The sequence below is a fragment of the Hyposmocoma kahamanoa genome, unplaced genomic scaffold, assembly GCF_003589595.1.
Source record: "Hyposmocoma kahamanoa isolate Upper Pololo Valley unplaced genomic scaffold, ASM358959v1 134, whole genome shotgun sequence".
Taxonomy (NCBI): Eukaryota; Metazoa; Arthropoda; class Insecta; order Lepidoptera; family Cosmopterigidae; genus Hyposmocoma; species Hyposmocoma kahamanoa.
Window position 1 is genome coordinate 1,842,813 of NW_020653477.1, and position 17,754 is coordinate 1,860,566.

General features: G+C 38.0%; 1 protein-coding gene across 1 annotated transcript in view; it reads left to right on the top strand.

The window, feature by feature from the left end:
• Window positions 1-17,754, top strand: part of LOC113240357 — a 377,235-nt gene that overhangs the window by 339,887 nt on the left and 19,594 nt on the right. Inside the window, exons 4-5 of the mRNA XM_026477637.1 lie at window positions 3,123-3,342; window positions 15,683-15,839. Of these exons, the coding sequence (XP_026333422.1) occupies window positions 3,123-3,342; window positions 15,683-15,839 (377 nt within the window). The remainder of the gene's footprint in view (window positions 1-3,122; window positions 3,343-15,682; window positions 15,840-17,754) is intronic.

Sequence of the window (17,754 nt, forward strand, 5' to 3'; positions counted from 1 at the left end):
TTTGTTTCTCCATCATCATCAACTTATTTGCTTGGGCCAAGACCTCCCGGGATTTTGGCTATTGTTCACCACACTGGCTCAAAGGGGTTGCAATCTTAACACGTTTTCCAGGAGTTGAGGAGTTGTTTGACATGTAGTTTCATCACGATATTTTCCTTCATCGTTTGCAAGAGCTATTTCTATTAAATAGCCACAAATGAACGTAACTCAGAAATTGAAGTCATAAGTACATGCCTCTTAATTGAGAAACAACAGACTCCGACTAGGTTACCAGTGCTCATCCATTTATTGTTTCAAGTGTTTTTTTTTTGTTTTACATGTTACTGTAGTTCCAAAAGTTGTGTGAGTGATTTCCTCCGAATTTAGATAACTTTTCTGATCATTGAATATTAGTAACATCGTCAGTACGAGAAACTAATAGCATCTATTTCTTTTTTTAAATTTCAAATCCTAGAACTCAACTAATCAGGTAAGCAGTTGATGGTGTATGATTGGTCAGTTGGACACTGATAGTTTATTTTTTTCGATTCCTTCCCTTCCTTTCTGATGCGTATGGCAAAGGAGTGGCAGAAGTGGAGCGCTGTGTTTCCCGAAAGCTGTAATTCAGGGCTAACAAACGCTACAAAGCGTTACAAAGTTGTTTAACACCAAGTGAAATTCTGACGAAGCTTTTGTTTATTTTACATTATTGTTTGACCAACTGGACGAATTAGCTTCATCAAAATTCACTTTGTAATTTAATAACAGATTTAATACTTCTAAAATTTTGTAGTGCATTTGTGACCATTACGCCAACACAACCGATTCTTCATTTGGAGTGATCTATTTTTTAAAGTTATTATCATGCCTGAGTTGAATTAGATAATAATAAGTACAGTACATAAACCACAATTGTACTAATTATGTTACTATGTTGAAAAATGGATTACTATGGTGTCTATCGCAGAATGCAGCGTTTTTTAAATTTGCACCTTCATTTTTATTTTAACTCCTACCTTTTTGCTCTGTACAGTGTATGTGTCTGATAACATGGTATGCTGAAGGCGCTGGTTCTAATCCAGCCTGATCGAAGGGAGTTTTCTTAGTGTTGTAATTACAATAAACGGGTGGAGTAATTTCACAAAAAATATTAAATGCCATTGTAACAAAACATAGTAATATTCATGAAACAATATTGCAATTTTAGTGTCTTCTTCACTATTACGAGATACAGTAGCTATTGTAACCCAACCGAATAAGGTCATATTTTTACATAACTACTTCCGTGGCCGAACTGAACTGCTGCTGGACTGCCACGCTGAGGTACCAGCTTCGATTCCTGGGCCGGGTGAAATATTTGTATGGCCTACATTTATATCTCTCCTGAGTTAGGCTGTAATTTATGCTTGTCTGTCTATGTATGTGTCCATGGCACCCGAGACATAGGGTTTCCTTACTGCGGGGCAATGAGTCTGCGTGTTATTATTATATTGCAAAGCTTGATTTTTTGTATTACAGCCGTATTTTTCCACAATACAATTTGCAAGTTTTTAAATATTTTCGTGGAACACAAGACAGTCAGTTAGACATTGGCACTCATGAAGAATGGTAAACCGCTCCGGGAATCAGGACATCAGTTAATGCTAGTAATTTCTGATAAAATAAATCGGTATCGCCTTGCTATTTTTTTTAAAGTTAAATTTCAACGAAAGAGGGCTATAGTCTTCGAAGTCCTTTATAGCTAAGCTATAAACCAATTTAATGATTGTAATAGGTACTGTCTTTTTTAATGTCGCATGTCAAATAAATTGATTGCTTTTGTTTTTCTTGTACATATTACAAATATCAGTGATTTACATCAATTAATATAAAGATGTACAAGTTGTAAAATTCGACTGAGGGATTACGTTTAATAGTGTCCTTTAAGTAGGCGACAGGCTGGCAACCTGTCACTATGGTGCACTAAGTTACACAAAGTTATATACAATCTTAACCCAAACATATGCTAAAAATTGGCGACGATTTTCATAATCTACCCGGACACTGGCAGAATTATCCTCAGTGGAACAAAAGCCAAAACCTACAAAAATAAGATAAGAAAAGGTGGAAACCGCGACAATAAAAGCGCCAAAGAACAAACCAACACTTTTAAAACATCTGCCTTTAGTACGGATGTAGCCATTTAAATCTGCCGACACCCCGAAGCTATTAGAAGGGATTCGTGAAATTTATGTTCATTTTGTAAGTCTCCTTTGTGGAGTTTTGTTAACAGAATCCGATAGCGTTGTTCCGAAATTTTCGCTTCAGTTCCTAGTAATAATTAATAGAAAATATCATTTTAACCATCTAGAGTAATTTGACAGAGTATACAAAAACTAAATGAAATTTTACAAGAAATACACACACCCAACATAGCCCCGCACTAGGGAAACCCTGTGTCGGGGGTGCCACACACATAGACAACCACAAATTACACCCAAACTCACGAGACAAATAAATGTCGGCCATACAAAAATTTCTCCCGCCCGGGAATCGAACCTGGGACCTCTGCGTGGCAGTCCGGCATGGCAACCGTTCGACCACCGAGGCAGTTAAGAAATAAAAGAAACATTTCAATATTCGATCTACCTAATCATCTACATTTTGTGTGCCTGGTAGCAAACGACACGCCTGTTCATGGCGGTTGCAGTGATCAGAGCTTTAAATCGCAAAGGTCTGAGAGGTATTGTCTCTGCTCCCGTTACTCTGAGGCATCAGTTGACACACAGTACTTCCCTGGACGAACTCTTTCGCAAGGATATATGACATGTGACGCTCCCGAAGCGACATTTACTGAGAAACCGCCTTCCATATATAAGGTGGTTCGGAAAAAAAAACGTTACTCAATGGAGTATTATTGCGTTCCGTTAATATTTTTATAAAAAAATAACATACACACTTATAGTCCCGCACTAGGAAAACCCTGTGTCACGGTTGCTATGGACACACTCATACACAACCACAAATTATACCAAAACACATTAATGGATATCAGTTGCCCGCTAATGAAAGAATTATTGTTATTAGTATTAAGCTAGTAATATAAATGAAAGTGAAATTTCCTTTACATTTTTTCTAAATGGCAACGAAAATTTCTGTTCTAGGTATCCTGGGTACGTCGTAGAGGCAGAGATGAGATGCCGGAACTCCTGACAGTGGGAGCTGTAACGTATGCCGCTGACAACAGGGTAACTGTCGCCAGGCGATACCCTGGAAACTGGAGACTTCTCATCAGGGAGGTCAAGCCTGATGATGAAGGTGTCTACGAATGCCAGATCTCCACACACCCGCCTAGAGTTAGCAGGACTTATTTACATGTTAACAGTAAGTGCTACTTTTTAACTTTGGTACTAGTTTAAAGCTTTATTCAAACTAGGATGAAATACATACAAGTGTCCCACGTCAGTGGGACACGGAGAGAGAGATTTTAATTGTATTGTTTCATGGAGAAATAATTTTATTTTAAAATTAAGTAATATGCATTCAAAGACTTTAAAAGTTTCTAGTCTCATCCGGTAATCGAACCATCCAAATGAAAAAAAAAAACAGGATTTTTATGTTACCAATCGTAAGAGTCAACTACGTGGGCGCACTAAAAGTTTCCGGAATTAATAAGAAAAAAATACTATAAATGTCAGAAATGAATTTAATGTTTCTCAAAATATTCTCCATTAGCGTTAATGCACTTATTCATACGAATGAATCAATTTTGAAAACATTTATGCCACTCCTCCGCGACAATCTCTCAAACATATTTTTCATACTCTTCGACAGCATCTTTAGGTGATATAAATCGTTGACCGCGTAACTGGTTCTTAATTTTTGGAAATAAATAAAAGTCACAAGGTGCCAGGTCGAGACAGTACGCGGGATGGCTCATAAGGTCAATGTTCACCTTCAAAAATTCATTTGTCTATCTGGCCGTGTGGGAACTGGCATTATCGTGGTGCAAGATGATACAGCGTTTACGGTTATTTTTGCGGAGTTTGTCAATAACTTCCGGCAAACAAATGGTCGTGTACCAAGCACTATTCACGGTACAACGATTCTCCATAGTAACAGTAGCCACGTGTCCACATTTATTTTATTAGTTTCGGCTCATCTCGAAAGACTCATACGCTCGATTGCTGCCTTGTTTTGGGATCGTGACTATAATTCCATGTTTCGTCACCTATTACTATGTCACACACCGAATTTGACGCCCCTTCGTTGAATCTGGTAAGCATGGTATTGCACCAAGTGACGCGATCCGTTTTTTGAGCCTTAGTCAATTTGTGTGTGATCCACCGTGAGCACCGGTGGATCACACACAACTATCACTACACAAATATTTGGAGCATCCAAATATTTGTGTAGTATTGATTGTATTTGACTCATACCTAATGATGCCCGAATCTCATAGTATGTCACATGCCTGTCTGTTTTGATCATACGGCACACAGCATCGATGTTTTTGTTGTTCACAGCAAAGGACGGAGTTCGTCACTGAGATTCACATGACCGCGTTTGAATTCTGCAAATCAGCTATAAATAGTCGTCTTGCATGGTACTTCATCGCCAAAATCAGTTTGAAGCCGAGCGAAGCTCCGCTGAGCTGTAAATTTACACTTAAAGTCGTAGAAAATCATACTACGAAATTTTTCACGAGTTAAATCCATGGTGATGTAGAAACCAATTTCTAAAATGACGCCACAATGTAAAAACAAATGACAGTCAGACGAAACAAACTGTATTCTACAGGCAAAGAGTTTCGTTTTCAAATGTTGTAATTGTTTTTTAAATATTGTTTATGTAAGTGGCCAGTTCCGTAAACTTATAGTGCGCCTTATTTATAAGGATTAATTCCTTTTAAGTAACATAGTATCTTAAAATAAAGGAACACCGCTCAAAAGGAACAAACCAGAAAGTGCCTTTGCATTTGGGTTTACAAATAGTCTCAGCCACTTTTGCATGATCCTTACAAATCTCTACTGCTTCACTTACAATGATTAATCTTTTTATCCAAGCCCTCTGATTGTTTTACTACGCACTCCAACCTTTTTAAGAACATTCTAGATTTGATTTGTAAACTTTCGTAGCCATTAAATGACATGAAAGAACCTTGTGAGATATATACATGGAGGTCTATCGTTTGAAACGTTCTTCAGTATACTATTCCATCTGTTGAACAAACTATCTAAGCACTCACTTTTCTGTTTTAGTCACAACTCACTTTTACACCACAATACTTACTCTCTTTGTTCTCAAAACTTAATGTTATACCGAAATGTCGAAATAGTCTGCAGAAATTATGGATACTTAAACCTACTGTAAGTGAAAGCGGAAAAACCTGTTCGTTTAGTTATATGAAAATACTCTAAGAGACACTAGCATCTTTCGAGCATCAGAGTCTTGCTAACGCACATTTAGCATCGACATGACGACGACGTCGGCGCAACCGTGATGCAACGCCAGCGCGGCGTATACCCACCGTTGGGCAATATTCAGCAGTCGCTCAGTGCTGGCGTTGCGTCCTGTCAGGCGCTCGAAAGACCCTAATGTGGGGTCTTAGTGTATTTTTTATGATTATCAAGTAACGGGACGAGAAGTACGTCAAGTGATAAGCAACACGCCTACCCATATGTTGCAGTGCCGCTCATAGGGGCACAGCCATCGCACCCGTCGACCTGAGACATAGGTATAGTTGGTATATCCCATATGCCTATAGTTTCACTGGCACATTTATCCTTCAAAACCGAACCGCAGTAATGCTCATATTGCTATTTGATGGCAGAAATCGATATAAATTCAATACAACTTTAAGTTTCGTTGACGCGGCTGCGTTGCTTTTGCAGTGCTATTACAGCCGTACAATGCATCCGTACAATGCATCCGTACCACCAACAGGATTTACAACTGACACTTGACAGATATGGCCTGCTCATGATGAAGTCTTTGCTAATCTTTTTTTTAATATATAATAAATACAGCTTGGCCACAACCTCACCTGATGTTAAGCGACGATGATGTGACCGACGATGAGACGCGTTTGCCTAATAAATACCTATTCACTCTAGTCTTGAATAGTCCCAAATTGTACTTTTCGGGAAATACAGATTAGAGTAGAGCATTCCATTCCTTTGCCGTACGCATCAGAAAGGAGAAAGCAAAACGCTTAGTGCGAATAATTGGAATATCAACGACATAAGAATGGAGTGCTCAGGACCTTCTCGTCAACCGAAGGAGTAACGGTGAGGGTGGAACTAAATTGAAAAGTTCATGCACACACTCCGCGAAATGTATCCGATAGAAGACCGAGAAACAGTCTACTTTTCTACGATGATCGAGATTTTGTAGCTTCGACTCCACAAGGGAATTGTTGTTAATAAGTTCTTTACTTTTCGCTCTACCGAATCCAAGGCAGCTAACTGGTAATGGGCAGAGCCGTCCCAAAGGTGGCAGCAGTAGGTACTCCATACACGATCGACTACTTGTACATGTATTTGTGCTCTTTATACAAATACATGTACAAGTAGTCTCTTGAGAATCTGTATAATATTAAAATAAAAAAAGCATCCACGCTTAAAGAAGGTATTTGCCAAAAGACAAGTAGAGTGTTATAATAACACTAACAAACAATAATATTTTTAAATTGTTTGGAATCTGGGTGGTTCTGGTTAGTACTCCGAAGTGAATTTTGTTGTTCTAAGTACTTATAGTACAAGGAATTCCCTACATTGAGACCAGCGTCCTGATTGTGATTCATATCTGAATCGATCCAATCGGGTAGTCTCTAAATCAGATGGGTTTCTGAGCGAGAATATGAACCTTATTCCTACTATATCTTTGTAATTTGTGAGTTAAATCAACTATTGTCCCGATTAGAAATGTCAAAAGTTTCCAATCCCAATTATGCGCCTCGACTCGGAAAGGACGCAGTTTCCGATCGCGAGAGGCAATCAAAATCAAGCTGCTGGGCCCCAATTCTGCTAAGGTTCTTGAACCCACCGGTTGTTGTAATTCTATCCACTCCATATCTACTCCACTAAGATCATATTGCAATTATGATAATATTTATTATCCGCTCACGCGATACATGCAGCCGTAGACAAATACCACACCTAGAGGTGCCGGTGATGATTTTATACCGATTTGTCGGATTTCGAAGTTATAACAGGTAAAAGAACTAATATTAATTGCTATTTCGGTAACTACTCTAGCAAACCATAAGGTTTTTAATGCGTGGGCCTGTCATTTAAAAAAATAAACAACTTCACAAAATACGTCACGACAATCGTGTGTGTTATTGTTTGGGCTGGTGGTTTCGGAGTTTATTTATTGAAAACATACCGTAAGTAGCGTTTTTTAAGTTTACCCTGAATATAAATGTTTATAAACTATACTTTAAGGAGTAATTTCATGGTAAACGTTAGAACTACCCAAACGGAATATTATCATATTTATCCAAGTACACCAAAAATTTCATTAGTACTTTTTAAGTGCAGGATTTGCAGCATTTTATTTGAGATGTTTTTGTTGGTAGTACGGAGGGTATTTATTGAGCAATGCAGAATAATAATTTTTATTTATAAAAACTTGTATTTTAACTGAATGCTTTTCTAATTTGCGAAACCAAATAGCCGCCATTTTGCGGTAGGAGAAGCGCATCGCGTGAGCGGCTATTCTGCTAAAATCTAGTTGCAATGGCAGTTGAGTGTCAATACAGTGTCAGTGGAATGGCAGTGATGACATTCATTCATTCAACTACTAACGATCGTTGTTGCCTTACTAAAACTAAAATGGAAATTAGTAGTAGCTTAATTTTAATCTGCAATTTGGCCTTCTACCCTTTCGACAAGCCATCGATTTGCTATTGAAGAGCAGAATACCAAAAATTGTAATGGCGGTTAATAGCAGATCGATAGCTAACCACCAACAGGCTTTTGAAAGTAGTGGTACTTTTAAAAGTCGATACAACTTCAAATGGCTTTGGTTGATCCTAATAACAGTGAAAGTGTTAAATCAATAACTTTGGAAAAAATATATAGTGCAATTGAGGATATACACTGATTAGTGATGTGAAAACATGACTCCTAAAAATGTTCACGGTAAAACAAACTTACCTAGAAATTATACAAGAAAACAGCTGTATTCGGTAGGTAATTTACATACCAATGATTTTTTTTTATATATTAACTGTACTAAATAGAACACGTATAGTAAAAAAATTTGAAATAAGTTCACTCGACTCAAGCAAAATGAACCGGGAAAAGTTTGAATTCTTAACTTTCAAAATACCAAACGTACAAAATAAAAATAAGCGTTAAAAATTAGTTTCGAAATTGGATAGTGAGGAAAATTCTTAATGTCGTAATCCAAGGTTTTTGGAAGAAATTTCTACATAGTCTTTCTTACATTATACTTCAGCCATTAGACACCCACCGCTAAGTGTAGGCCTCCTCCTCGTTTGCTCACCATCCTGTCCGATCTTGGGCTATTTGCATCCAGATTTTTTTGTACGTTGCGTTTCTTATATTGTGGTTACATCTAGCCTTTTGGCACAGGTTCTCGGTATCTACTGCAGTACTGTTTCTATTTGTATTGTATTACGTGTTAAATTATATTATAATGTATGTGTACTGTATTGAAATTTATTAACGGTATAAACAATTTTTCTTTCTTCTTCTTGTTTCTTATACGATTTACGATTTAAGATTTTTAGATAAAGATGTATGGAAAGAAGACTTGGTGCTAGATTCCACACAAATTTGATTCAAAGTTCCATAGCATTTAAGTTTATTTGAAAAAAGTGATCTCTAGAGTTTCTTGCTCTTTCTTTTCAGGGAAGTCAGCACAGTAAACGAGCATTAGCTTAAAAGTGACATTTTAAAGTGTACATTTATTTTATCTATGGAATAAATGGTTATTTGTCTTTGACTTTGACTGCTCTTCTTTTTTTTTGTTCCACCGGTCATCGGTTTTGAGCTTAAATGACTTTCTTACATAAGTTGAGATGTAGAACATTATAGTCCTGAGTTAACATTGTAATTTTTATTTAATTTATTCTGATGACGGCCCAGCTCATATAAAATAAATTATGAAAAGTAATAGAGCGTGTTATAGTAATTACGTGAACCAACGGACAAATAGTTGTACGAAAATGAATTAAATTGTATTCCATATTTTGCTCGTCAAAATATTTTATACGAACAATTGAACATAAGACCAATTTACATTACATTATTAAACAGATTACTTATTACGTTATATTATGAAATATACATATCATATTAACTTTTAGACAAACGCTTACAGCCAAGAATACATTAAATTTGACATTATAGACCTTTTTTATCGCATTTATTTTTATGAGTGCTCATGTACTCGACGATGGAGCGTGCATACCTAAATAATGTCTATTCAGCATCATTTTTAATCCAAGTTATAGCGTTCAGGGAGTAAGTCTGCAAGGAGTTTCATTCCACAGTCGTTCGCCACATAAATATAAAACGCGATTGCGCGCTACATCCGATTCGTATTGGTTCCTAATACAAATCTCGAAAACTCGGACTTACTTCAGATGTCGCTTGTGTATTAATTCCGATTCAAATCCGATACAATACGACTATCGCTTGTACTAGAGATAAAATGATTCCTGTGACATTTCAGACCGTCGTTTCTCGGATTCGGAACTGGGGGGCTACTCTCGATCTCCGTCCGTTATCCGCCCGAAACACTTACTGTCAAATAAGTAATATTCGACAAAATTAAAAGACAAGTATCCAGTATGAAGCTTCATTCGCATCACGCGTGTTTTCATTTGGTTAAGTATTGCTTATTTGGCAGTAATTGTTTCGGACGGATGTCGGACGGAGATCGAGAGTAGACCCCCTGATACAAATCGGACGTGGTGCGCAAATGCTCTAACGCTTCGTCGGAATCTATGAGATATCCACAACATAGTGGTTGAACCTGGGGGTCTACTCTCGTCCTCCGTCTGACGTCTGTCCGAAAAAATAACTGTCAAATAGTAATATTCGACCAAATTAAAAGACAACGTCAAGAATGAAGCTTCACTCGCATCATGCGTCTTTTAATTTGGTCAAGTAGACCCCCTGAGCCTACGTCTAGTCCCCCGATAACGGAAATGTGAAAACGGAATTAAATTGGACAATTCCAACACACACTCTCTCTAATATAACCTCTAATCAGGCAACTTTCACAGAGCAATATTTTAAATATTTTAAACAACGGGCTTATCCGTACACATACGGCTACGCGCTACTGTGAAAACTATAAGAAACGTTAAGTTGCATTTTAAAATTTACATTTCTATCACGTCCCCGCTGTGCTAATGAATGCTAAACCCGCTACATAATTAGCATATTCTATTTGTTTACATTCTCTTTTAGTTCTGCATTAGTTTGGATAATTTATTAACGTTTTTCTATCGAATCGAGAGTCTAACATTCTTCTGGTTTTTTAGTAGTATGTAAATTGTCCTACTTATTTATGATATATTTTCAACTCACACGAAACGTCATAGCATGGTATTTCTACATTTAAATCAACATTTATTTTACGATATCGGTATAAATCACATAAAATTTACTCGACGCTTATTGTAGAGTTGTGATACAAATCTCCAGGCTTCCATCCGTTACAATTTAGTCTTTTTTTGTTTGAGTAACTATGACAGACAAAATAAATAAACAAAGCGGGTGAAACCAGAGAAAGTGCACACGTGTGCGAGTCACTGTCTCTCTTTTGTCTGTGCGAGTGGGAGGTCGTGCGTGCGTGTGCAGATGCGTGCTTATGTTTTACCCGTGCGTGTGTGCGTACGCGCTCCGTATCAACTAAAACACAAAACAAACACACGAAGAACTCTGTAAAGTCTACTAGATCCGTAGCTCAGTTGGCAGAGCGATAACCACGTTAAGGAAACAGACGCTGGTTCAAGTCCTGTCGGGCCAATGGAATTTTTCTTTATTTTTTTCGATCTTTGTATAAATAATAATAACAAACTAGTGGAGTATTTTTACACAGAATAGATAAATATCATAGTAAAAATATCATGATATTCATAAAAAGTGAAATGTTACATATTTTAAGTAAAAAGTGTTAGACTTTCCACAGGAAAGAATGATAAAGCGAATAAAGAATTGAATAAAGATACAAGAGACCAGAATATGCAAATTATTTAGCGTCCACAGAATTTCTTAATTGAGCGGAGACTGGACGGGAAAATTAATTTGTCCTGCAACTTCACGCTACTTATAATTGAAAGTCACTTTTCTTCGCTAATTAAAACTAAGATTTTTGCTTTTTTTTTCCTTACTACGATCGCCACTTGGAGTACGGTCGTACGCCGATCGAAAGATTATCGACGTCGGCGTTTGATGGTTTTGCGACGGTTGGTAGCGGCATGATCGGCGTGGCATATATTTTAACCGAATTCACCCTGTATGACGCCATAAAACGGAGGAGGTTCTCAATGTCGTCGACTGTATTTTTTTTTGTGTGTGTCTCTTACGCGATTTCTCCGGAATTCGTGAACCGATTTTGATGATTCTTTTTTGTTGGAAAGAGTTGGTCCTCACTGTTGGTCCCATTCAAATTTGATGAAAATATTCCACCTCTAAGGGTGGCAAACTAGGGAATTAATCCGGTTTCGCGCACTTTCCGGTAACCGATTCCAATAAAATTTGGCAAGTAGATAGATGTAATTCCACGAACATTTCAGGTCGGTTTTTTAATACTAACTCAACATAAATCAACCTCTATATACATATTAAAAAATTTGTTCACTTTAACTAATATATAAAATAGTTTGACAGTTCAACAACATTAGCATTCATGCGCCATCTAGTGGAAGAAATAATCAGCTTTTAATAATAATAATAACACCAATAATGTGCCAGACCCACACCAATTGCCTGGTCTCAAACTAGATAATTCCTTATATTATGAGTACCAGAGTAACGGAATTCACTCTGGGCCACTTCCCAGACACATAGATCCCACAGAACACACAGATTATTATGTACGTATACGAACGACTTTGATTTTAATAATACCGAACTATTGTCTTTTTTATGATATCAAGCGACAAGACGAATAAGTCGTGCACCTGGTGGTAAGCGACATGCCTATCCATAACAGTTGCACTGCCATTCAGAGCTTTAAATCGCAAAGTCAAAGTCCCAAGTGGCTTTAATTTCACCAGCACCCTTACCCTTCTAAACCGGAACGCAGTAACGTGAGTTGCTTGGTATCAGAAATAGGTAAGGTGCCAGTATTTCCCTGGACGAACTCTTTCACATGGAGCTCTACTGCTAGTAAATCTAGTGCCCACAGTGCTAGGCCACAGAGGACGGAAAATATAACAGAGATTTTCCTCCTTGGAAAACATCCGTGCCAAGCAGTCAAGTGTATAATGGATGGACGACGACGATGGTGATCTTAAATTGGTCCTACAGGTATTCAAACCTAGGATTTCCTCATCAAGCTTCTATAGTGCTAACTTCCATTGATCCAACCGACTCAGATCATTTAGAGAGATATTTTCACCGTTATACAAAAAAAAATTCTATTTCCTTTTTTTTAAAAAAAAATAAGTGCGCATTTCATCTCCATCTTATCTGATGGAAAGTGACGACGAGGTCGAGGATGTAAGATGCACACCTAAATAATGCCTATTCACACTCGCCTTGAAAAGGTCTAAGTTATAACGTTCGGGGAACAAGTCTGCAGGCAGGAAATTCCATTCCCTAGCCGCTCGTCATACAAATGTGGAAGCGAAACGCTTCGTGCGAATCCAAGGAATATCCACAACATAGGGATGAATCCTCGCCCACGTCTAGTCTCCCGATGATGGAAAGGGGAAGGCGGAATCAAATTATACAATTCCATCGCACACTCTCCTTGATATATCCTGTAAAATATCGATAAGCTGGCAACTCTACGGCGGTGTTCAATGCTATGCAGCTTCGCCGCTACCAGTTCCGAGTCACCTATATACCTCTTAGCACGCTTGTCTATTAAATCCAAGGTGGCCAGTTGATATGTAGCAGAGCCATCCCATAAGTGGCAGCAGTACTCTATACACGACCGGTCTCGTGCTTGGTACAGCTGAAGCAACTGTCCCAAGTGAGAAGCAAGTGAGAAGTGACGCCTCACCTTGGAAAGTATGCCAAGCTTCTTGGCTGCATTTTTGGCCATGGATTCAATGTATCTGTCGAAGTTCAGATTGGAGGACAGGTCCATTCCAAGTAGGTGAAGACGATCGGCTATCGGTATAGATATATCACGAAAAGTCGGAGTCAGGTGATAGGAACTCCGTTTAGTGGAGAAAAGACACGCCTGCGTTTTGGTAGCATTAAATTTGACAAGATTGGCATCGCCCCAATCCGATTTAAGTGTCAAATTCAAACGACTAACCATGGACTCTCGACAAGACTGGATTTCTTCTCCACTGACCCTTGCATTGGTCTAGTACCTGTCCACAACTGTGCTGTCATCAGCATACCCAAAGGTACCTGGAATCAACATATCGTTTATATGCAGCAGAAAGAGGGTTGCGGACAGTACAGAAACTTGAGGAACTCTGGCTGAGAACCCTGAGGATCTATCGCCCGTAGTTCGGAAGAGTAGCCTTCTAAAACCACTCGAATCGAACGTGCACTCAAGAAATCCGAAATCCAATTGCAAAGGTCAGTGGGAAGCCCATAAGAGGGAAGCGTGCTTAACAGGCTTGCGTGCCAGACCCTGTCAAAGGCTTTAGAAATGTCTAAGGAAACTGCAATGGCTTCGCCATCCTCTTCTATAGCCTCGCTCCATAAGTGAGACGCATACACAAGAAGATCCCCAGTAGATCACCCTCTTCGGAATCCGTACTGGTGATCACTGAAGAGATCATTGACTTCAAGGTTCGACAGGAGACGGTTGTCAAGTACACGTTCCATAGTTTTGCAGAGTATGGAAGTGACTGAGATAGGTCTGTAGTTGACAGGGTCAGCTCTGCTTCCTTTTTTAGACATTGGTTGCACATTTACAAGCCTCCACGACTTGGGAACTACACTAGTCTCGAGCGAGAGGCGATGCAGGCGTGTGACAATAGGAGACAAGTCAGGCGCACAGGTACGCAGGACTATTGCTGGAATTCCATCTAGCCTGCTAGCTTTATGCACGTCTAGACTTCGCAGAGTTCTGAGTACCTCTTTTTAACATATGCGAACTGGCACCATAGTGCACCCAGTCTGAGGTAAAGGTGGTAGGTATCCTGCGGCATCCAGACGCGAACTTTCTGCAAAGAGTGAGGTGAACAAATTCGCCTTCTCTTCCGCAGTATGGGCCAGCGAAAATAAATCTGAAAAAAAAATCTGGTTCGCCAGCCAGATTTATTTACTTCCAAAAAAGTTCCATCTTCTTTTGGGAAAAGGAGACCACAAAAACTGAATTAGATACCATCAATATCAACACCTTCGCATGACCTTTTGAAATGTATATGATTTAGTTTCATCAGAACTATATTTTTGTCAAAAACTTCAGCTTCGAAAATAACTGCAAGGCCGTGACTGTGGAACCTGTAAAGAAGCCGAAACGTTGGTTTGTTTGAGAAAAATACATTAATATTATACGCGATTAATATCTGAAAATAAAATTTATATCCAATCTAACAATATTGCTTTCATCAATTGTAATCAGATTATTAGGAATTAAGCTAATAACTTGGTAAGTAGTTGTATTGTTACTAATTGAGCACATGTTCTCAATCCAATTACTAAAACCGTGCCATATTGTTGGAAAATGAAATAGAAACGAAGTTATACGTTAAAAAGACGAAATACTTTGTTAATTGTTTGATTTCTTTATCAAATAATGTAACAAAGCTATTTTATGCCATGCCAATACCATGCAAATGAAGAAATCGTGTAACGTCAATATGTAAAACACAGAACAGGGAAAATTGTAAAAAAGAAATATTCCCCCGAAATTGAGATCGCTCTTACACTGAATTTTTATTCGACAAAACCGTATAAATATGTAAAAAATACATTCAGTATTATAATAATAATAATAATAATAATAATAATAATATAATATATATATATATACATATATATAATATAATATATAACGCACACACTCAACATAGCCCCGCACTAGGGAAACCCTGTGTCGCGGGTGCCATGGACACACACATAGACAACCACAAATTACACCCATACTCACGAGAGAAATAATTGTAGGCCATACAACTATTTCTCTCGGCCCGGGAATCGAACCTGGGATCTCTGCGTGGCAGTCCGGCATGGTAACCGTTCGGCCACCGAGGCAGTTAATGTATTGTTTGCCTTCCTTGCGAACACTTACCTACATAATGGTATCAGACGGTAGATGGTAGGCTGGGTTTTACGAAGAAAGCCTTCAGAGCATTAAAAAACAAAGCAGGGTCATCCAATGAAGAATTGATACACCCACAATTTCGTCAAAGACAAGAAGTTTGACGAAATGAAAATAAAACGCAAGGTAGAATACGAACCATCTACTCAACGTTTATTCAGCTATGTGGATTTCGGTAATCAGCTGGAAACTGATCGCCACAACGAATGCACAGAGGCTATAGTGTTTTTGATAGTTGCAATAAATGGCAGTTTTAAAATGCCTATTGGTTACTTCCTAGATGATAAAATCATTGGAGCACAGAAAGCGAACCTAATAAATATTGCACTTGAGCTATGCTATGAAAATAAAATTACAATCAAGGCATTGAGTTTTGACGGCTTTCCAGCAAACCTGGCTATGGCCAAGCAACTAGGCTGCGAATTACAACATGATAGGTTGAAGACAAACTTTAAGCATCCTGAGACAGGTGCTAATAATTACATCTATGTAGATCCAGTGCATATGCTCCAAAATTCCAAAATGAAAACAGTAGTACTATAGTACTACTACAGTACAGTACTATGAAGAAAAAGAAAAAGGAATTTTCAATTAGCCAATAAGTTACGCCTTCACACATACACCTTAAAACAAATGTAATGAAAGTTATTGTACTTAAGTAAGTTACGTTAAGTCACTGCCTCCATGGCCGAACGGTTACCATGCCGGACTGCCACACATAGGTCCCAGGTTCGATTCCCGGGCCGGGTGAAATATTTGAATAGCCTACATTTATTTCTCTCGTGAGAATTGGTGTAATTTTTGATTGTCTATGTGTGTGTCCATGACACCTGCGTCACAGGGTTTTCCTAGTGCGGGGCTATGTTGAGTGTGTGCGTTATTATTATTATTATTAGCTAGCCAGGTGTTTAGCCGCAGCTTTGTTACGGCATTAGATTTCTGTGAAAAGGAGTTACAAGTAACAGACTTCAAGGTGTTGGTGCCACGGCCAGAATGATCCAACTCATATACGATTTATTTGACATATTGAATTCCAGAGTTCATGGCTGTGGTTACAAACGTGCTTTGAACTTTAATAATCATGCTACATTTTTTTTTAATGTTTGCTGAACATCGCCGCAAAACTAAAAATACGAAACAAGAGACAACAAGTTAAATTAATAAATTCACCGCGGTTTACTGAAATTCTTGGTTTCTGTTGTTCAAAGATTTAATTTGTGACGAAAATTGTCCCATAAAATACTTACCGATGCATAAAATTTCACAGGACCACATAGAACTTTTTTTGCTAAGGTCTCCTCGTTTATTCGAGACAATTTATAAGACATCCTTGATTCACACCGAATTAGTGCAAACAACGCTGGTAACTGCAAACCGTTAGAAAAAAATCCTATTCTCAACGGTTGATAAACCTGACAACTCATAGCGAAACTGAAGAGGTCATCAATTATAATGATAAAAACCAAGAAGAACTTGATATTGGGATAGAGATTGTTGAGTTTTGACACTTTTCCGAAAATGTAATAGAATACATAGCGCACTGATTACACGCATAAAATGTGTCACTTCCATGCAAGCGTTGGTATCCTTGTCAGAAAATAAGAGAAGCCTAATGTTTTAGACATAAAGGTGGCTTCATATACCCGTCAATTAGTGTGCAAAAAATTTGCCGTCGCTCTGAGCAATTTATTAAAAAATATTACATCGATAATATGAATAAACGAAAATATACAACAATTTTTTGAACAAAACGCTCTAACGCTCAAACGCTCTTGCAGTTTTGTAGGAGAAAAATTATTTCAAGAATATCACTACCACCAATATTACGCTGAAGAGACAAACCGTATAAATGATTTGACTCACAGTTGTTGCAGCGCTCTCCGTGGACGTGAAAGAATACCAAGTTAATAGAAAATATTACTCTATTACTATTTAGAAAATATTACTATTTTCCGTAACTGATCACATGTTCCTCAACAAAGTATTTACTCGTCTAGCCTTTCGGACTCGTGCACACCACTCGACTGACCACCGGCCGATTCCGCCACCCCGTCCCTCCACTCAACCTTAGTTTCTAGTAGGTGGGATGTGGCGGAAACGGCCGCCGATTGGCTGACGAGAAAGTTAAGTAAAAATGAATACTCTTTATATTCAAATAGTTAAAATTATAAATGTGAATAATTGTTTTAACGATCTACAATAAAACTTATTTGGTTGTAAACCTTTCCTTCGAATTAAACTAAACTAAACGCCATCTATTTGTCACCAATATTCTATACAATACAATGCCATCTAGTGGTCACATACGATACTATTTATTATGTGCTAGGAATCAGTTATTACATTAATTTA